The sequence below is a fragment of the Rhinolophus sinicus genome, chromosome 17 (genome assembly GCF_057876585.1).
Source record: "Rhinolophus sinicus isolate RSI-liver-muscle chromosome 17, RSI-T2T, whole genome shotgun sequence".
NCBI lineage: Eukaryota > Metazoa > Chordata > Mammalia > Chiroptera > Rhinolophidae > Rhinolophus > Rhinolophus sinicus.
Genome location: NC_142517.1, coordinates 185198665 through 185215649, shown reverse-complemented (window position 1 = coordinate 185215649; position 16985 = coordinate 185198665). Strand labels below are relative to the sequence as shown.

General features: G+C 36.0%; 1 protein-coding gene across 37 annotated transcripts in view; it reads right to left on the bottom strand.

Annotated features, from left to right (window-relative positions):
* Positions 1 to 16985, bottom strand: part of ABI2 (abl interactor 2) — a 105225-nt gene that overhangs the window by 9968 nt on the left and 78272 nt on the right. For 19 of the 37 annotated variants that reach the window (XM_019726864.3, XM_074340603.2, XM_074340553.2 and 16 more), the window contains 3 exons: positions 16606 to 16764; positions 8239 to 8325; positions 4390 to 4563 (listed from right to left, as the gene is read on the bottom strand). In XM_019726864.3, coding sequence (XP_019582423.1) covers positions 4390 to 4563; positions 8239 to 8325; positions 16606 to 16764 — 420 coding nt within the window. The remainder of the gene's footprint in view (positions 1 to 4389; positions 4564 to 8238; positions 8326 to 16605; positions 16765 to 16985) is intronic. The other 18 variants (XM_019726869.3, XM_074340654.2, XM_074340578.2 and 15 more) reach the window with 1 other exon arrangement.

The following is a 16985-nucleotide window of genomic DNA, read 5'->3' as shown; positions in this document are numbered from 1 at the left end:
TCTAGTCCCTGATTTATATCCCTATACTTACACCAGCACCACACTGTCTGGAACACTGTAGCTTTACATGAAAACTCTGAAGTCAGGCAGTTTAAATCCTCCAACAGTAACCTTCTTTTCAAGATTGTTCTGACTACACTAGGTTTTTTGCATTTCTATATAACTTTTAGAATCCCCTTGTCAATTTCTGTAAGACTGATTTCTGGAATTTTGGGAGGGTTGCATTCAATTTATAGATCAATTTAGGAGAAAACTGGTCTCTTAACAATAATGATCAAAGAACATAATATATTTCTCAATTTAAGGCTTTTAATTTCTCTTAAAGTTATATAGGTTTCATCAACAGATCTTGCATATATTTCATTAAATTTATGCCTAAGTATTTTGTATTTTTATATTATTATAAAAGTTATTGTTTTATAAATTTCAGTCTTCAATTGTTTGTTGCTAGTATATAAAAATTAATTTTGTACATTGACCCCCTCGGCCTGCAATCTTGCCAAATTCACTTTTTAGTTCTACCAGCTTTTTTGTAGATTCTTTATGATTTTCTACATAGAAATCCTATCTTCTGCAAATTAAGACTATTTGATATTATCCCACCTCACGCTCTGTTTTCAGTTTTTGTGTTTTTTCCCTCCGGGCCTCATTTTGCATATTGTCTTATCAAGGTTGCTAATCTTTTCTTCTGAAGTGTCAGTTCAGATACTGTGTTTTTCACCTCCAGAAATTCTATGTGGGTTTCTCTCTTTTTAAAAAATATGTATTCCACTTCTCCCTTGTGTTCATGTTTTCCTTTACCTTCTTGAACATTATGTGGCATTTATAATAGCTATGCAATGCCCCTATATTGGTAATTCCACTATCTTGGTCATTTCTGGGTCTGTTTCTATTGACTGTATTTTCTTTTAGTTTGAGTTATAGTTTTTTTTTTGTTTTACATGACTTGTAATTTTACATGTCTTGTGATTGGATGTTGGACACAATGATTCTTACGTTTTGGTACACTAGATTTCTTTTAGTCTTTATTTATTGGGGTGACATTGGTTAGTAAAATTACACAGCTTTCAAGGGAACACTTCTGTAATACATCATCTATATATCACACTGTGTGTTCACCACCCAGAGTCAGTTCTCCTTCCATCACCATATATTTGACCTCCTTTACCCTCTTCTATCACTCACCCTACCCCCTTCCCCTCTGGTAACCACTAAACTGTTGTGTGTGTCCATGATGTTTTTGTTTGTGTGTCTTGTTCACTTGTTGCTTTCAGTTTTATATGCAACATGAGTGAAGTCATAGATTCTCAACTTTTTCTGTCAGACTTATTTTACATAGCATGATAATCTCAAGATCCATCCATGTTGTTACAAATAGCAGTATTTTGTCTTTTCTTATGGCTGAGTAATATTCCATTGTGTATATATACCACATCTTCTTTATCCAATCATCTATCGAAGGACACTTTGGTTGCTTCCATGTGTTGGCCACTGTGAATAATGCTGAAATGAAGATAGGGGTACACATATCTTTACAGATAAATGTTTTCAAATTTGGGGGGTAGATACCCAGGAGAGGGATTGCTGGGTCATATGGTAATTCTATTCTTAATTTTTTGAGGAACCTCCATAATGTTTTCCATAGTGGCTGTACCAATTTCCATTCCCACCAGCAGTAAGGGTATGAGGGTTTTTTCTCCACAGTCTCTCCAACACTTACTACTTGTTGATAATAACCATTCTAACAGGTGTGAAATGGTATCTCATTGTGGTTTTGATTTGCATTTCCCTAAGAGCTAGTGAAACTGAGCATTTTTTCATATATCTATTGGCCATTTTGTATATCTTCTTGGGAGAAGTGGCCATTCAGGTCCTCTGTCCATTTTTTTACTGTTTGCTTTTTTGTTGTTGAGTTGTATGAGTTCTTTATATATTTTGGATATTAGCCCCTTACAGGAGGTGTTTGTTCACAGATATCTTCTCCCATTCAGTTGGTTGCTTCTCTGTTTTGCTGATGGTTTCTTTTGCTGTGCAGAAGCTTTTTAGTTTGATATAGTCCTATTCATTTATTTTTGCTTTTACTTCCCTTACCTTTGAGGTCAAATTCACAGAATCCTTTCTGAACCCAAGGTCCATAAGTTTAATACCTATACTTTCTTCTATGCATTTTATTGTTTCAGGTCTTATGTTTAGGTCTTTGATCCATTTTGAGTTAATTTTGGTGGTGATAGATAGCAATCTAGTTTCATTCTTTTGCACATGGCTTTCCGATTTTCCCAGCACCATTTATTGAAGAAGCTTTCTTTTCTCCATTGAATGTTATCAGTTCCTTTGTCAAAAATTATTTGCCCATATATATGTGGGTTTATTTATGTGTTTTTAATCCTCTTCCATTGGTCTGTGTGTCTGTTTTTCTGCCAGTACTATGGTGTTTTGATTATTATCATTTTGTAGTATAAACTGAAGTCATGGAGTGTGATACCTCCAGCCTTGTTCTTTTTTTCTTAGTGTTGCTTTGGGTATTTGGGGTCTTTTGTGGTTCCATACAAATCTGATGTTTTTTTGTTCTATTTCTTGAAAAAAATGCCATTGGGATTTTGATGAGGATTGCATTAGGTTTGTATATTGCTTTGGGTAATATGGCCATTTTAATTATGGTGATTCTTCCAATCCATGAGCACGGAATGTCTTTCCATTTTTCTGTGTCTTCAATTTCTTTTAATAATGTCTTATAGGTTTCAGTATATAGGTCATTCACATCCTTTGTTAAGTTTATTCCTAGGTTATTTTATACTTTTCATTGCAATTACAAAATAAATTGTTTCATTTCTTTTTCTAAAATTTCATTCTTAGTATACAGGAATGCAATGGATTTTTGTACATTGATTTTGTATCCTCAACTTTACTGTATTCATTTATTGTTTCTAATAATTTCTTGGTGGAGTCTTTAGGGTTTTCTATATAAAGAATCATGTCATCTGCAAAAAGTAACAATTTAACTTCTTCATTTGGTACAGTGGATTTTGTTGACTCCTTTGAAGTGTTGAATTTTGTCATGGAGCTCAGTTAAGTTACTTGAAATCAGCTGGATGCTTTCAAAGTTTGCATTTAAGTGTTCATTAGGTCAGTCCAGAGCAAACTTTAATCTAGGACTAATTTGGCCCAAAGGGACACATTTTTGAGGCCTCTTCTCAGTGCCTTGTGTATTACAAGGTCTTTCTACTTTGGCTGGTTTGGGAACATGAGCTATTCCCAGGCCTGTGCTATTCCCAATAATTTTTCTGCCTACTCCTTTCTGGTTGTTCTTTCTCTAATCTCAGGTAGTTTCTTCACACACATACAGATCAGTATTCAAAGAGTCAAGGGGACCTTCTACAGATCTCCAGAGCTCTGTCCTTTGCCTTAGTGTAGCAACCTCTTCTCTGTGGCCTCCCAAAATTCTGATCTCTATCTTCTTTATGCAATGCGACCCCCGGCTCTGTTTGGTTCCACCTCCTTGCACTCCTGGGCCTGGAATCTGCCTCTAGGTAACAAGCCAAGACAATCAAAGGCTCATCTTGTTTGCGTTCCTTCTCTCTGGGGTCCACCACTGCCTGTTGTCCAATGTCTGAAAACCATTGTTTTTTACATTTTTTTTTCTGGGTTCCTAACGGTTTTAGGAGAGGGTAAATCTGATTACTGTTGCTCGACCTTGGCCACAAGTAAAAGTCCACCAATTCTTAATATAAGTTCCCCAAGTAATTCTAATGTGGGATCAGTTCTGAGACCCAGTGAGTTAGTAACTTCAATTTCCTTAACAGAATATTTCCTTTAAGACAGCAAACTATTTTTCTGAGCTGATTAGTTTTGATGGGATTTGGAAGCTTGTGTCCCAAAAGTGCCATGTAGTGGTTAGCTAACATATTCAGAGAAACTTTTCACTAAAAGAAATGCCGAACCCTAGTTTGTAAAGAAACTAAGAAACCCTTATTCTTTGAAAGAAAGTTTCATGTGGAACCACTTAAACTGAAATATCTGATATAAGATACCACAAAAGAATGCTTTATAAACCATAGGGATAGCAATAACTAATAATTTGGAAAAATCATCCTCTTCCTGAGGCATTTAAAAAAAACCCTCTTTTCATTTTTGTGTTATAAACCATTCATAAAAAGCATGTTTACCAGGAATACATAACCAGCAATAAAAAAATCAAATAGTCACTGAATTTTACTAGCATGACTTTCAAAACCATGGAACTTATAAATTAAATCAATAAGAACATATAGCTAACACAAGCAAAACGTTACTTATCTGTAAAAAATAAACAAGATTCTCTTCAGTACCAGTAGATTTCATTTCTAGGTAGAGGTTTCTTCCCACCCCTCCAGACAGCTTTCTGAAACTCACCCTTTTCCAAATAAGACCTCGGAGCCCACGGAGGGTCCTCCTCAGCGTAAGGATCACTATACTCAACCACGGCTGCTTCTTCCTCTTCGTAATCTTCTGGGGGAGGAGGTGGAGGGGGAGATTCATCAAACACTGGTTCCTCTACAGGTGGTGGTGGTGGTGGTGCATCTGAAACTAAGAATGTATTGAGCTGATAACAAAATTACCCATTATGCAAAGTTAGTATTTCCCATATAAGCTTCTGTGTTCATGGAATATAAACCTAGACTTGAAAAGAATAATCTTTCAAAAAAAATGAGTGGGCAAGAGAAGTTCCCCCACCAACTATATATAATGTTCCAAGGCTCCCAGCATGTCTTTCTCTCTTCCCAATGGGTTAGTGCTTATGGATGGTGAATAAAGTTTAGCCAAAATAATTACTATTAACTGAGCCTCTGGAAGCTATTTATGCTAATACATAATCTGCCTTTTCAAAGAAAGAGATAAGTATAATATAGATTGGCTTTACATGATATCCAACAAGGAGTGGTTATCAGAAATATTAATAATTTGGATATTTATAACCATATTTAATTTATAACAAATTAAACTGAGTCCAATGAATAGTCAAATTTTAATCTACTGTTTCTCTCAATAAAATTTTTTTTCCTCAATGAATTTTTTAAAATACCATCTTGTCAATTTAGCAGGGCAGAAATCACAAACAATTTTGGGCAACTTCATCCATGAAAATTATTGTGTTTGTTTTGGTTTGGGTTTTTTACATACAGAATTTCAACTAATTCAGACTAATTTATGATGCAGAGTGTCTTCAGGCTAAATATCCAAGAGTGATTTAAAATATTTTAAATGTCCCCTTATTGAGATCTGTTTCCACAGCTCAAGTATCAACATATAGTAATGTCTAAAATACCTCCAAACTCAGCAACTCAAAGCTTTCAAATTGCTTGGCTCATATTTGAGCACAGCTCAACCAAATAAACTGAATAAAGAAAGCTGTATTTATCAGTTGCCCAATTTTAATGAACAGCACAAATTCTTTTCTGAGGTCCTAGTATTGTTTCTGTGAAATTCTCTGAGCAATCCTATGTATTTTCTATTTTTCATCTAAGCCGACTGACTGGATCTAATAGATTTTAGAAGACTGCTGATGCTTGGTAAGGATTATCCAGACCAGTATCTGCTCTATTCCCATCTGCTGTGCCACTCTGTACTTATCAACTTACCTACTTTATGAACTTCAAAACTTTACTCATTAAAATTAATTCTTTTACTCCTAATCGTTTAATATACAAAACAAAAATATGTGATTCTAACATACTTTATGACAAATTACATATGGTTGGGGTAAAAATCAACAATGTTTCCTACTTACATTTATAAGGTAAAGAGATTGACTTTAAACAATTCCACAAAAACACACATCCAAAAGAACTCTGTCTTTCAAAACAATCACCTTGAGAAACTGCGCTACAAAATTACTCAAAGATGCTGCCATTGCTCATTTTTACCTTTTCTTATAATTGCCTCAGAGCCAGTTGTAAGAAAAGTTAGTTTATTAAGACTAACATAAGCTACCACTTTTAACTTAAAATGTTTCAATTATTCAGACAGCACTTTACAGTCCGTTGTTTCATTTAATCTTTACCTTGGGAGGAGGTGTTTTTAATCCTCATTTTATGGATGTGGAAACTGGATTTCCAAGATTAAGTAGTCCTACAGTAAGTAAGTGGAAGAGCAGGAATTTGAACTCCAATGTTTGTTATCTTAAAAGCTTACAATACTATGGGATGAGAGAAATTCAATAACTTTAAAAGTAATGTTTCATTATTATTCACTCAGTAACCATCAAATGAAAGCCTACTATGGCTAAGTAATATGCTCAGCACTGGGAATAGAGCAGTGGGCGAAAGTCTTGGAGACATGGACAAGCAAACTTTAGTTGCTAGTTAAGTGCTGTAAGTGCTTTATACTATTATGGGAAAAACAGCAGTAGACCCAATCTCTTACGTGGGACAGAAAAGACTTCCTGAAACCCGAAGGATGAGTAACAGTTAATGGCCAGGGGATGGGATGGAGCTGGGGTAGACAGTTCATGTCAGAAGTAAAGAAAAAACCAAATACAAAGCTAAGAAAGCAGGAACCCTTCAAAAACTGACCACATTCAGCAGAAAGAGGCCTGAGGAAGCTGAAGAGGACCGAGCAGGAAGGGCCTTGTAGCAAGCAGTCTGAACTCTATCCCAAGAGCAATGGGAAGCCATAGCAGGGTTTTAAGAAGAAGAATAGGATCATAGTTATGCTACTTAGCACAGTGTAACTGACTCCAAATAAACTGACTTCTTCCAAACATCAAACTTAATACAGTGATTATCTGCTACCTACCACCGAGTATCTTCAAAATAATGTATTTGAAAGCTATGAAGATAATTCCAAAAGATAGATACATATCTTTTCAAGGTGAATGTTTTGAAGAGGACAACATTCATTTGAATGCATAAGTCCTGCTGTGTCTGTAAAAATCAGTCACAGCACACCTCATACACAACGTTTCTTATTTTTATACATTCTGTAGGTGAGACGTATATGACTGTGAAAAGAAATGTGAAAAGATATCCCAAAAGGCAGTCACACTGTGTAACAATGGAGGTGCCCATGGGATACCCTCCAATAGACATTAGTAACATAGGCTATTTTCAGAAATTAGCAAATGGAGATGCAAAGACACCTGAAAGACACTGAACCGTCAGTACATTAAGGCTGGATTATAACCAGTTAAAACACAAGAAAGAAATGTGATGATAAAAAGGGGGCATTTAGTCAGCTTGGGAAGCACAAAAAAGGAGGGACTAAAAGTGTCTGCCATGTGTCAGAAACTTTTCTAAATGCTGGGGAAACAGCCTTGGAACAAAACCGGCAAAAATCCCTGCTCTCACAGAGCTTACATTCTAATATTGGCAATGCCCATCTCCAAAGGAGCAAGAGTCCCAAGCAACAGAGTGCAAATATTTCTAACAGGCCATCCCTGTTTTGAGATGCATACATTGGGCTACCTCAACCTGATGACATGGAATCTTTCATTAACGTAATTCCCCTTGTTCAGAGTGCATGCCCATCATGCATCATTGTGACTATGCATGATTATGCATAACTATGCGTGACTATGCGTGACTCCATGACCACCCAGACTGCTCACAAGAAGAAAATTCATCTACTGGTCTCTGTAACAGCAATTCCTCACTGAATGTTGAGATAGGCCTCCTGCTCAATCTCCTGAGCTTCCTTAATCCTTCCCTAGGAGAAGACTCAACATGCCAATAAAATTAGTTATCTGAGCCTGCATGGTTCAACACTAGACCACAGGCCAACATGAATTCATTGCTAATCTATGAGGCCTCTTGGGAAATGGACTGGCAATTTAGTCCCCTGGGACCTACCATGGCATGGCCATTTCTATACTTGGAACCAGGACCAGAGGAAGATTCTCATGCCAGCCACAAACCCCAAAAACTCCAACGATAGGAAAACAGAGTACTGCTTGTCTGAGCATTCCAAAGAAAAACATGGCATATCTGGTGATCAGACAGCATCTTCTCAGATGTGATCTTTCTTTTCTTACATGTGCCTGATTTTATATTTGTCTTTTCTTCACTACCCGATTTGAAGTTATTTGAAAGTAGAGAATTTTATCCTAATTATTTTATCATCCCTACTAGCTGCTCATACAGTGACTTGTTCATAATATTCAAATATCTGAAGTATCAGTGAAGGAATGACTAGTTAGCCAATCATATATAAATAACATTTTATGTCCATAATCTGATCTATGGCATAAAGAAGACATAAACTTACTATTTTCTTGAACTCTGGCCACAAATCCCATTAAAGGTAACTGAGGAGTTCCCTGTAGGACGGAGGGAGGAGGAGGAGCAAGAGATACTGTGAAAACAAAAAGGTGTGGAGGGTGAGGGGTAAGGGCCAGTTATGTCAAAGGAAAGGATAATACAATAAAACGAACATATATGGAGGGAAACCACTATGCACAGACATTTTATAAAGCTAGATTAAGGATCCTCTTTTGAGGGGTAATTTATTAACACACAAAACAAAGTATTAGGGGAATTTTAAGGAAGTTTTAAAAAATTACAGGAAGCATGTATCACACACAGATCTACTCTAACATATAAAGGCAAATAGATCTTTTTATATAAATAACAACATGTCTTCTCAAAGAAAGAATTTCTTCAGATTGCTATGAATAATTTGGTTTTCTGGATTTTACCTTGACAGTTACAAGTTTAAATGTTCGTCAATACAAGAGAAAAAACCATTACATCCCATCATCCTAAACTTAGACTTCATTAACAGGCAAATTAATTGGTTCTTTGGTGATTAATTAAGTAAATATATACTGACTTCCTAACTAAGTGGCAAGCACTCTGCTAGGCAACCAGTATCAAAACCATTCTGAGAGTCGGGCCTGTGTCATTAAAAGTTTTCGTAATCCCAATTCATACCATCTTCTCCAATAGGGACATTTTCTCCCTGACCCCACAGAAAAATGCAGGCCTCATTCCAATCATTCTCCTCTCCTCCCCAAGGTGTCTTTTCCTCTACCTCAAACTCTCAAACACCTGGTACAGTGCTTAGTACTAGCAAACCTTCAACAAATGCTTAATGTGTGTGTGTATGTGTGTGAGTGTGTGTATGCACGTACACAGACACAGACACAGACACACACACACACACACACTAAAATAAGCCAGGTATGTGCCAAACAATTTCCCAAGATTAACTCTACAGTCACAGTTTCCTTCAGATGGGTATAAAGTAAGGCATGCGCCTTCTTATAAAAAGAGAACACTTTTATTAGCTCCCAACCACACTTAAGATTAATAAAACTACAAAGATGAATTAAGTGTCACTGCCCTCAAAGAGATAACGTTCTAGCTGGGAACAGAAGACAAAACCATAACCTTAACCCAATAATATTTGTAGCAATTCCCTGGAGGTGGCCATGGTGTGGTGTGATGGTGGTCGGAGCAGTGGGGGTGGGGCGGGGGTGGCAGTAGTAAGGAAAGTTACCAAGAAATGACCTCTGAGCAGGTACTTGAAGAAAATAAGTTCAACAAGAAGAAAAGGGTTGAGAAAGACAAAATAAGAACCAAGTGAGGGCAGAGGCTTGGAGGTGACCAGCTCACAGGACCAGAAACATTCCCATATGGCTAGCATACTATACTCCAGAAAGAAAGTAGAAAACACAGTTAGGTGAGTTGATATAAAATAGGGTAGAACCTTATAGGTTAGGTGAAAGAGTGCTTAGTAGAAAAAGACTGGACTTTAAAGTCACTCAGCATTAAATAACCTGATTCACCATTTCCTTGATGTTGTTGTTCCTAATCCATAAATGTAATATGAAAAATGAGATAATGTAACCTACTTTACAGAATGGTTGCCAAATATTTAAAAAAAGAAATGTGTGCAGAAAGCCTAACCCAGGGCCTGGCACAAACAAATCACGGCAGTAGAAACAGAAAGGAGAGAACTTAGTCACTGTGGGAAACGAGTATGTGGTAACTAAGGGTTTAGCTGGTACAGGAAGGAGAGCAGCAGCTCCACGACTCCTACACCTTCGGCCTTCAGGACCATGAAGGTGGACGTGCCGTGAACCGCATCAACCTTGGTGGCGGTACCAGAGAGAGAATATGATAAACAGGATGTAGGAAAGTGACTCAGGCATAAACGTGGGAGGCAACTCGCACGTCTGGGTTGAGTTTGTGAGAACAAATGAGAGCTCCAAGTGATCAGGAGAGAGCTAACAGCTGTGGGGAAATGCAGGGAGAACATACATAATATGTTGACAAGAGTTAAGCAGATAATCCTGAAAAATATCTAGATTTAAGGGACAGCGTAGTATAACCCTAGAAATTCATTCCTTTCTTCAACAGATACCGTTGGGTTAGGTTTGTCCTTAAAGTCCTACTTCTTGGTAGTAAATCCTTAAGTAGTATGTCTGTCTCCCACCCTCAGTCTTGGAACAATTGCTGGTATGTTCACAATAACCTGTGTTTCCCAGACTGGGCTAAGAAGCAGACACAGTAAACAGAGAAAGTGGCAGAGACACAGCACATAAAAGTGACAAACAGCAGCAGACAGCAACTACAAAAGTGGAGATTCCATGTATGTTCGATCTTATCAAATGAGATAAAAAACTCCTTGCTGTTAGCACCCACTGTCCCCGTAATAGCAAAGTAGGAAGTTTCCCATTTCAGTCACTGTTTCTCATCCAAAACAACAACAACAACAAAAAGACCTCTGGTACTCCAAGAAATGAACAATTAGGTGCTTATTTTGTAGATAGGCTGAGTTTATTATTTTTAAGATGAGTATGTTTTATTTTCTAGTTCTGAAAGTGAAAATATGAAACCACACTGGTTTTAAAAAGTTCACCAACAGCAATCCTAGATCTTCCTTAGATAGAATTATTTTATAACCAAACAAGCCAGATTTTTTTCAAAGCCAGTCCAGGGCATGTTAAAAATTCAGTTCCAATTGGAATTTACAAAGGTCGACCCAAATTCTAATTTTTTTGTCCAGGGTAAACATTTTATATGATGATCCAAATTAATTCTATCTGAATTAACCACGGCATTTTCTTTCTGGACCGTATAAGAATTCATCTGACCAGAACTCCTTGAACCAGAACATCTTACTTTAGACTAGATTTATCTTCCTTAGAGTTGAGCTGAAATTCTCTTAGAATTTAAGCAGGATTTTAACACGAAGACTTGTTTGCAAACTTCAGTGTTAGTTTTAGGCATCTCGTGAACAGGCAAGAACAGGAAGTAACTATAAACTTGCTTTCATTCTATTTAGCTAAGATGATTCCTCATATAACAAGACCCTTTCCCTATAAACATCAAAAGATCTCTAAAGTTAGATTCTGTAATATTATGTCCGCAATACACAATAATGAAGTTAACGTGAAGACACAGGCTCACAAGCGACTGGAGTTTACACAGAGATATTAAGTACTCACACAATAGCTGTAAGAACCACAGCTTCTGTGCACATAGCAACATGTAGATATATAAACAGTAAAAGGCTCTGCAAACAAACCAAACTTAGAGGATGTATCTGTGCTGATGAAATACACGTTCTTTCTAAGCATGACCTTACTCATTATTTATACGACGTTTGACAATTAAGTTTGCAAATCTGTTGCAAAGATGTTGCCAGCCTATTTTGGTATCAGAGGGATTATTCATTATGAATTTGGACAAACAGTTAACCAAGTTTACTACTTGGAAGTGCTGAAAAGGTTGCATGAAAATGTTAGACGACTTGAACATTTCACCAACAGTTCATGGCTTTTGTATCACAACAATGCACCAGCTCACACGGCACTGTCTGTGAGGGAGTTTTTAGCCAGTAAACAAATAACTGTATTGGAACACCCTCACTACTCACCTGACCTGGCCCCCAATGACTTCTTTCTTTACCTGAAGATAAAGGAAATATTGAAAGGAAGACATTTTGATCACATTCAGGACATCAAGGGTAATATGATGACAGCTCTGATGGCCACTCCAGAAAAAGAGTTCCAAAATTGCTTTGAAGGGTGGACTAAGCGCTAGCGTCAGTGCATAGCTTCCTAAAGGGAGTACTTCGAAGGCAACCTTAGTGATATTCAGCAATGAGATATGTAGCACTTTTTCTAGGATGAGTTCGCAAACTTAATTGTCTAACCTTCATAAAATCCTTTGGAGCATAATCTTTGAGGCTTAGTGTTTTAAAATATCCAATTCAAAGAGTTTTGAAAAAAAAAACAGGCTTTCACATCTTATTTTTACAGCTTTATAAATACTGAGAAAATTAGACAAAATAAACACTCTAAATACTACTTCTAAAATCATTACAGAATATCATTTTCAGAGACCATATATAATTGATAGAACCCATTCAAGTTTAGTTGCTTATTTTTTACACTCCAGTGCAGGAAATAATTTAAGCAATTTACTTTAAGAGTGAAATATTTTCTAACATGGATAGAAACTTGGGACAAGGAGTATTTAAACGTGAACTTAGCTAATTATACTTAGTAAGGGGGGCTTTTCTGATGGAAGAGAATATAGTTATCAAATAATTATCAATCCTGTAGCCTCAGAAGGGTTAAAAGAACTATTACTTTTGTTACTTCTCTTCAAGTAAAAAAAAAAAAAAAATCACATTTTCCTGTTATGCCAAGAAAAAGTAGCAAATTAAGACGTACAGTTTAAAAACCTAAGTTGTATTTAATAATCAGTATGAAGGTCCTATTTGGTTTACTTGACCATCTGAAAATATACTTACACTTTTCTGTAGCTTTCTTGCTTTTTTCGTTCTCCCCAAAGATTCTCTAACAAACCCTAAAGAATGCCTAAAATAAGGATTCAAAAACAACTTTTTGCATTTGCTCTTTATTTATACTTTGCTAAAGCCCCACCACATCTGTATTTTTCTGGAGATTTATGATACTGCTGCAACTTAACTACTCGTATAATTTTAATGTGTTATGGCTTCTCTTTTGCATTATTACAATCCATAATAGTTTTTTACCCCTGGGTTTCTTTTTTTTTTTCAGTTACTTTTAATAACAGTCAGGGGTTAAAGTGTGACATTTTCCTAGTGTAAACACCATACTCATTCAGAAATTCTTCTATCTCATATAACGGTATACAGTCACATTTACTGGAATCAACATTCCACTTTATGAATTACAGTTTTTCTAAGTTTTTGCTGTAAGAAAATATGAGCAGTAAAATGTAGGATTATCTTCTACCAAAGGTCTTAGTAGTTAAATACCACATTGATTCCTTATTATTATGGACTAAAGGTATGTGTCCCCTCACAATTCATATGTTGAAATCCTGACCCCCAGTGTGGTGGTATAAGGAGGCAGGGCCTTTGGGGCTATTAGCTCATGAGAGTGGAGCCCTCATGAATGGAACTGATGCCCTTATAAAAGAGACCCTAGAGAGCTCGCTCTTTTTCTACCAGGTGAGGATACAACATGAAGACAGTGTCTACAACCCAGAGGAGGGTTCTCACCAGAACTGGACCATGTTAGCACCCTGATCTCTGACTTCCAGCCTCCAGAACAGTGAGAAATAAATTTTTGTTATTTATAAGCCATCCAGTCTATGGTACTTTGTTATAGCAGCCTGAACTAAGACACTTACCAAACTAGGTTTATGTATGTAAATGCGCATTTACAAATACATTTTATATAAATATAAAGATAAATACATACATATATATATGTGTGTATATATATATATATATACATATATATATGTATGTGTGTGTGTATATATATATATATATATATATATATATATATATATATATATATTCTTCTTTACCACTAAGGTGCTTCATATTTATATTTAAAGTAAAAACTGTAAACTTATGATTAGCCCTATTTATTTCAGTGACCCCCCTTGCTGGTTACAAGATGAATGATAAATTGGTGCTCCTATTTGTTTGTCTGGATTAGATTAAGAAACAGAACCAAAGGGGCTTCAGTTATGTCCTGATCTAAGTGTCCCTTTCATTAACTTATTTCTGAAATAGTCTCATTAGAAAAACAACACTGTGCTCCTAGGACTCAGCACTAAACACTGGGGGTTCCATATTTTAAAACCTATGCTATAATGCCCTTTTCAACTCCAATTACATATAACAGTATTGCTAGATTTACATCTCACAGAAAACCCTACTGAATTACATTCACATGAATCCCAGTCTGTAAGCTCACTTCTTCAGAAGTACACATCCCTGTCAAGCCTCTGATTGCAAAAAATATACTCATAAAACACACACCTGGGATCATTTCGTTAAATCGGGTTATTGGCTATTTGAGAAATCACAACAAATATTCTCATTTTAAATACGAAAAAATAGAGCCCATTGTAAGAACAGTGGCATACGAGAGACATATACTACTCTAAAGAAAACAAAATAAAAGAGCATCTAATAGCCTTCAAACACTGGTTTGCAAAGCATTGAGTCTTGCAAAAAAAGTTTTTCAAAGAATATGATTTAGTAGAAGACCTTTTTTTTTTTTAGATTAGAAAAAGCACTCTGACTAATCAACTAACAAAGCTGTAGTTACCCTTTTTAAACAGTTATGAAATCCCTGAAAACAGTCAGAACTTAACAGAGAGGAGTATATAGGGAAAACAAAACAAAACCAAATTGTTTCACACCTTATGCTAAAGGCTCAACAACCTCAATTCCCACTTTACTTCCATGAGCACGAGAAATACTTTCATTAAAATCATGCCATAGAGTAGGGTATTCTTCTACTTTAACATATACTTTCAAGTATGTTAAAATCAGATTTACAAAGAAAGAAGTATCAAAATAGGTATTTAAAACACATCTAAATACGTGCTTAAACAGTCTTCAAATAATTCCCAACAACAGGGTTCCCATAAAACCAATATTTGGTCTTTGTATATGTACACAGCATGAAATATCCTTGTGTACACTTTCTACATATTATGCACAGTTGGTCCCAAGCTGTAACAGTGAAGCATCTCTCAGCTCCATTACAGAACCAGCCCATTTTGAACTGACATCATTCTTTCAAAACTCTGCAAGGAAGGAAGTGCATAGGGCGCAAAGCAGTAATTGTCTAGACTTCCAAGAGGGCCAGGGAGAGAGCCTACCTTCAGAACTATGAAACAACCCATATCAAACAAACTAAAATTTAAAAATAAGAAATGCCTTTAAGAAAAAAAACAGATCCTATACAAATATGGATTCGGAATACATGATTTAAAAGAGAATGCATGAAAAAAGACAGGCAAATTTGTCAAAATTAAGCTCAAAATGAGTTAAAAAGAATGGCACAGCCAAAATCACTAAGTGTGATCAAGACAGCAATTAAGAGAAATATATTTCAAGTAAGGAAGTTGGTAATCACACTATAGTGTGAACTGGTTAGACTATAAATATGGCATTTAATTTATAAGAGGGACCCAAAACAGTGAAGCGACGAATAGTTACTGAGCACTATTTCCAGGACATAATCGTGTAAAAGACTGAGAAGGTCTCAGGCGCTCGTGTACTTTACATTAATTACAATGTGGGCACCTTCCTCTCCAAAAAAAGAGAAGACTTGCAAGTGTAACAGAAAGATTTTTTAAAATCTGAAGGTAGATAGGACAGTACAATAGAAAGAACAGGGAACTTAAGAGTCAGATGACCTAAATTCAAATCCTAACTTGACCATCAACTCAGCCTCAGTTTTCTCACCTGTGCAATACAGATGAAAATAATCACATGATTATAAGAATTAAATGAGGTAATAAATATAAAAGCATTCTTTAAACTGTGTTTATGAAGAAGGAGGATCAAATTTCTTCTGCACAACTCCAAAAAATATAACAAGTTTTCACCAAAGGGTAGTAGCCATAGTAGACAGATTTCAGTTCCATAAAATTCAGGGTTTAATCAAAGATGGAATTGGCTATCCCCCTTTATTAGAGATGGTCACACACAGGCTTACTGGCCTCTTGACAAAAATCCAGAAAAACACAGTAAGTTGACATACCATGTCCACAATAGTCATATAGAGTCTAAGAGTTGCTCTTACCCTCTCTGGGGAAGCAGCAAAAATAGTGATTATGTATAGTATAAAATATGTGCCAGATTGTTTTCTGTATGCATGATGCAACTGAAAGATCACGTTACATCTGGATCAATCTGTCCAAGTCCCAGTTTTTCCATCACAAGTCTGATATGAGAATTGAATAAGACAGTATAACTCTACTAACACAAAGTAGCTTCAAAAATGCCATTGCCCTTTTACTATGCCACTTATAAACTCTGTCCATGTACACTCAATTTTCATTATTTGCTATTCACAGAGCAAGGATATCTGATTGATTAAACAGGCGGGAAATGCTGTTTATCATAATATTATTTTTAAAAGCAAATAATCACTTGCACATTCAAAAATATTTTATATTCAGAAAAATTAAGTCCTACAACTTTATATGGAAACCATGTATTTATTGATTTTTTAAAAAAGAAAAAGAACTGGAAAACACAGTATTAGCAACCTCCATTCATTCAAAAAATGGTACTAACTACCTATCATGCGCTAGTCATGTGTAATGAAAGGTTGTTGATCAGATATATTCCATAGAATGCAAAATAATATCTAACCTGGATTCTGGCTATAAAAAGGTCCTCCGTTCATCTGATTCTGAAGGCTTGTTTGTGAAGTTATGGAAGGAGGGCGTCTATAGGGCAACGAGCCCCCTATTGTGGGGGGAGTATGGCGAGAGGCAGGTCTATTCATGCTGTAGAACTGAACAGGATGACCTGGAAAAGGAACAAACATAAATGTTGTCATTGAAAGAAAATTGTATCAGACAATGAAACACTTTAGGTACAATGCGTACATCTTAATAAGAATATTAAAAATAACAATGTTTAGCAAATTTAGTTACCTGACAAACATAATGCAAGGTGACAGTTATTGCTCAGTTGACATTATATCAGTGCAAAAGCAGCAAAATAGATAAATAAAATTATGATTAGGT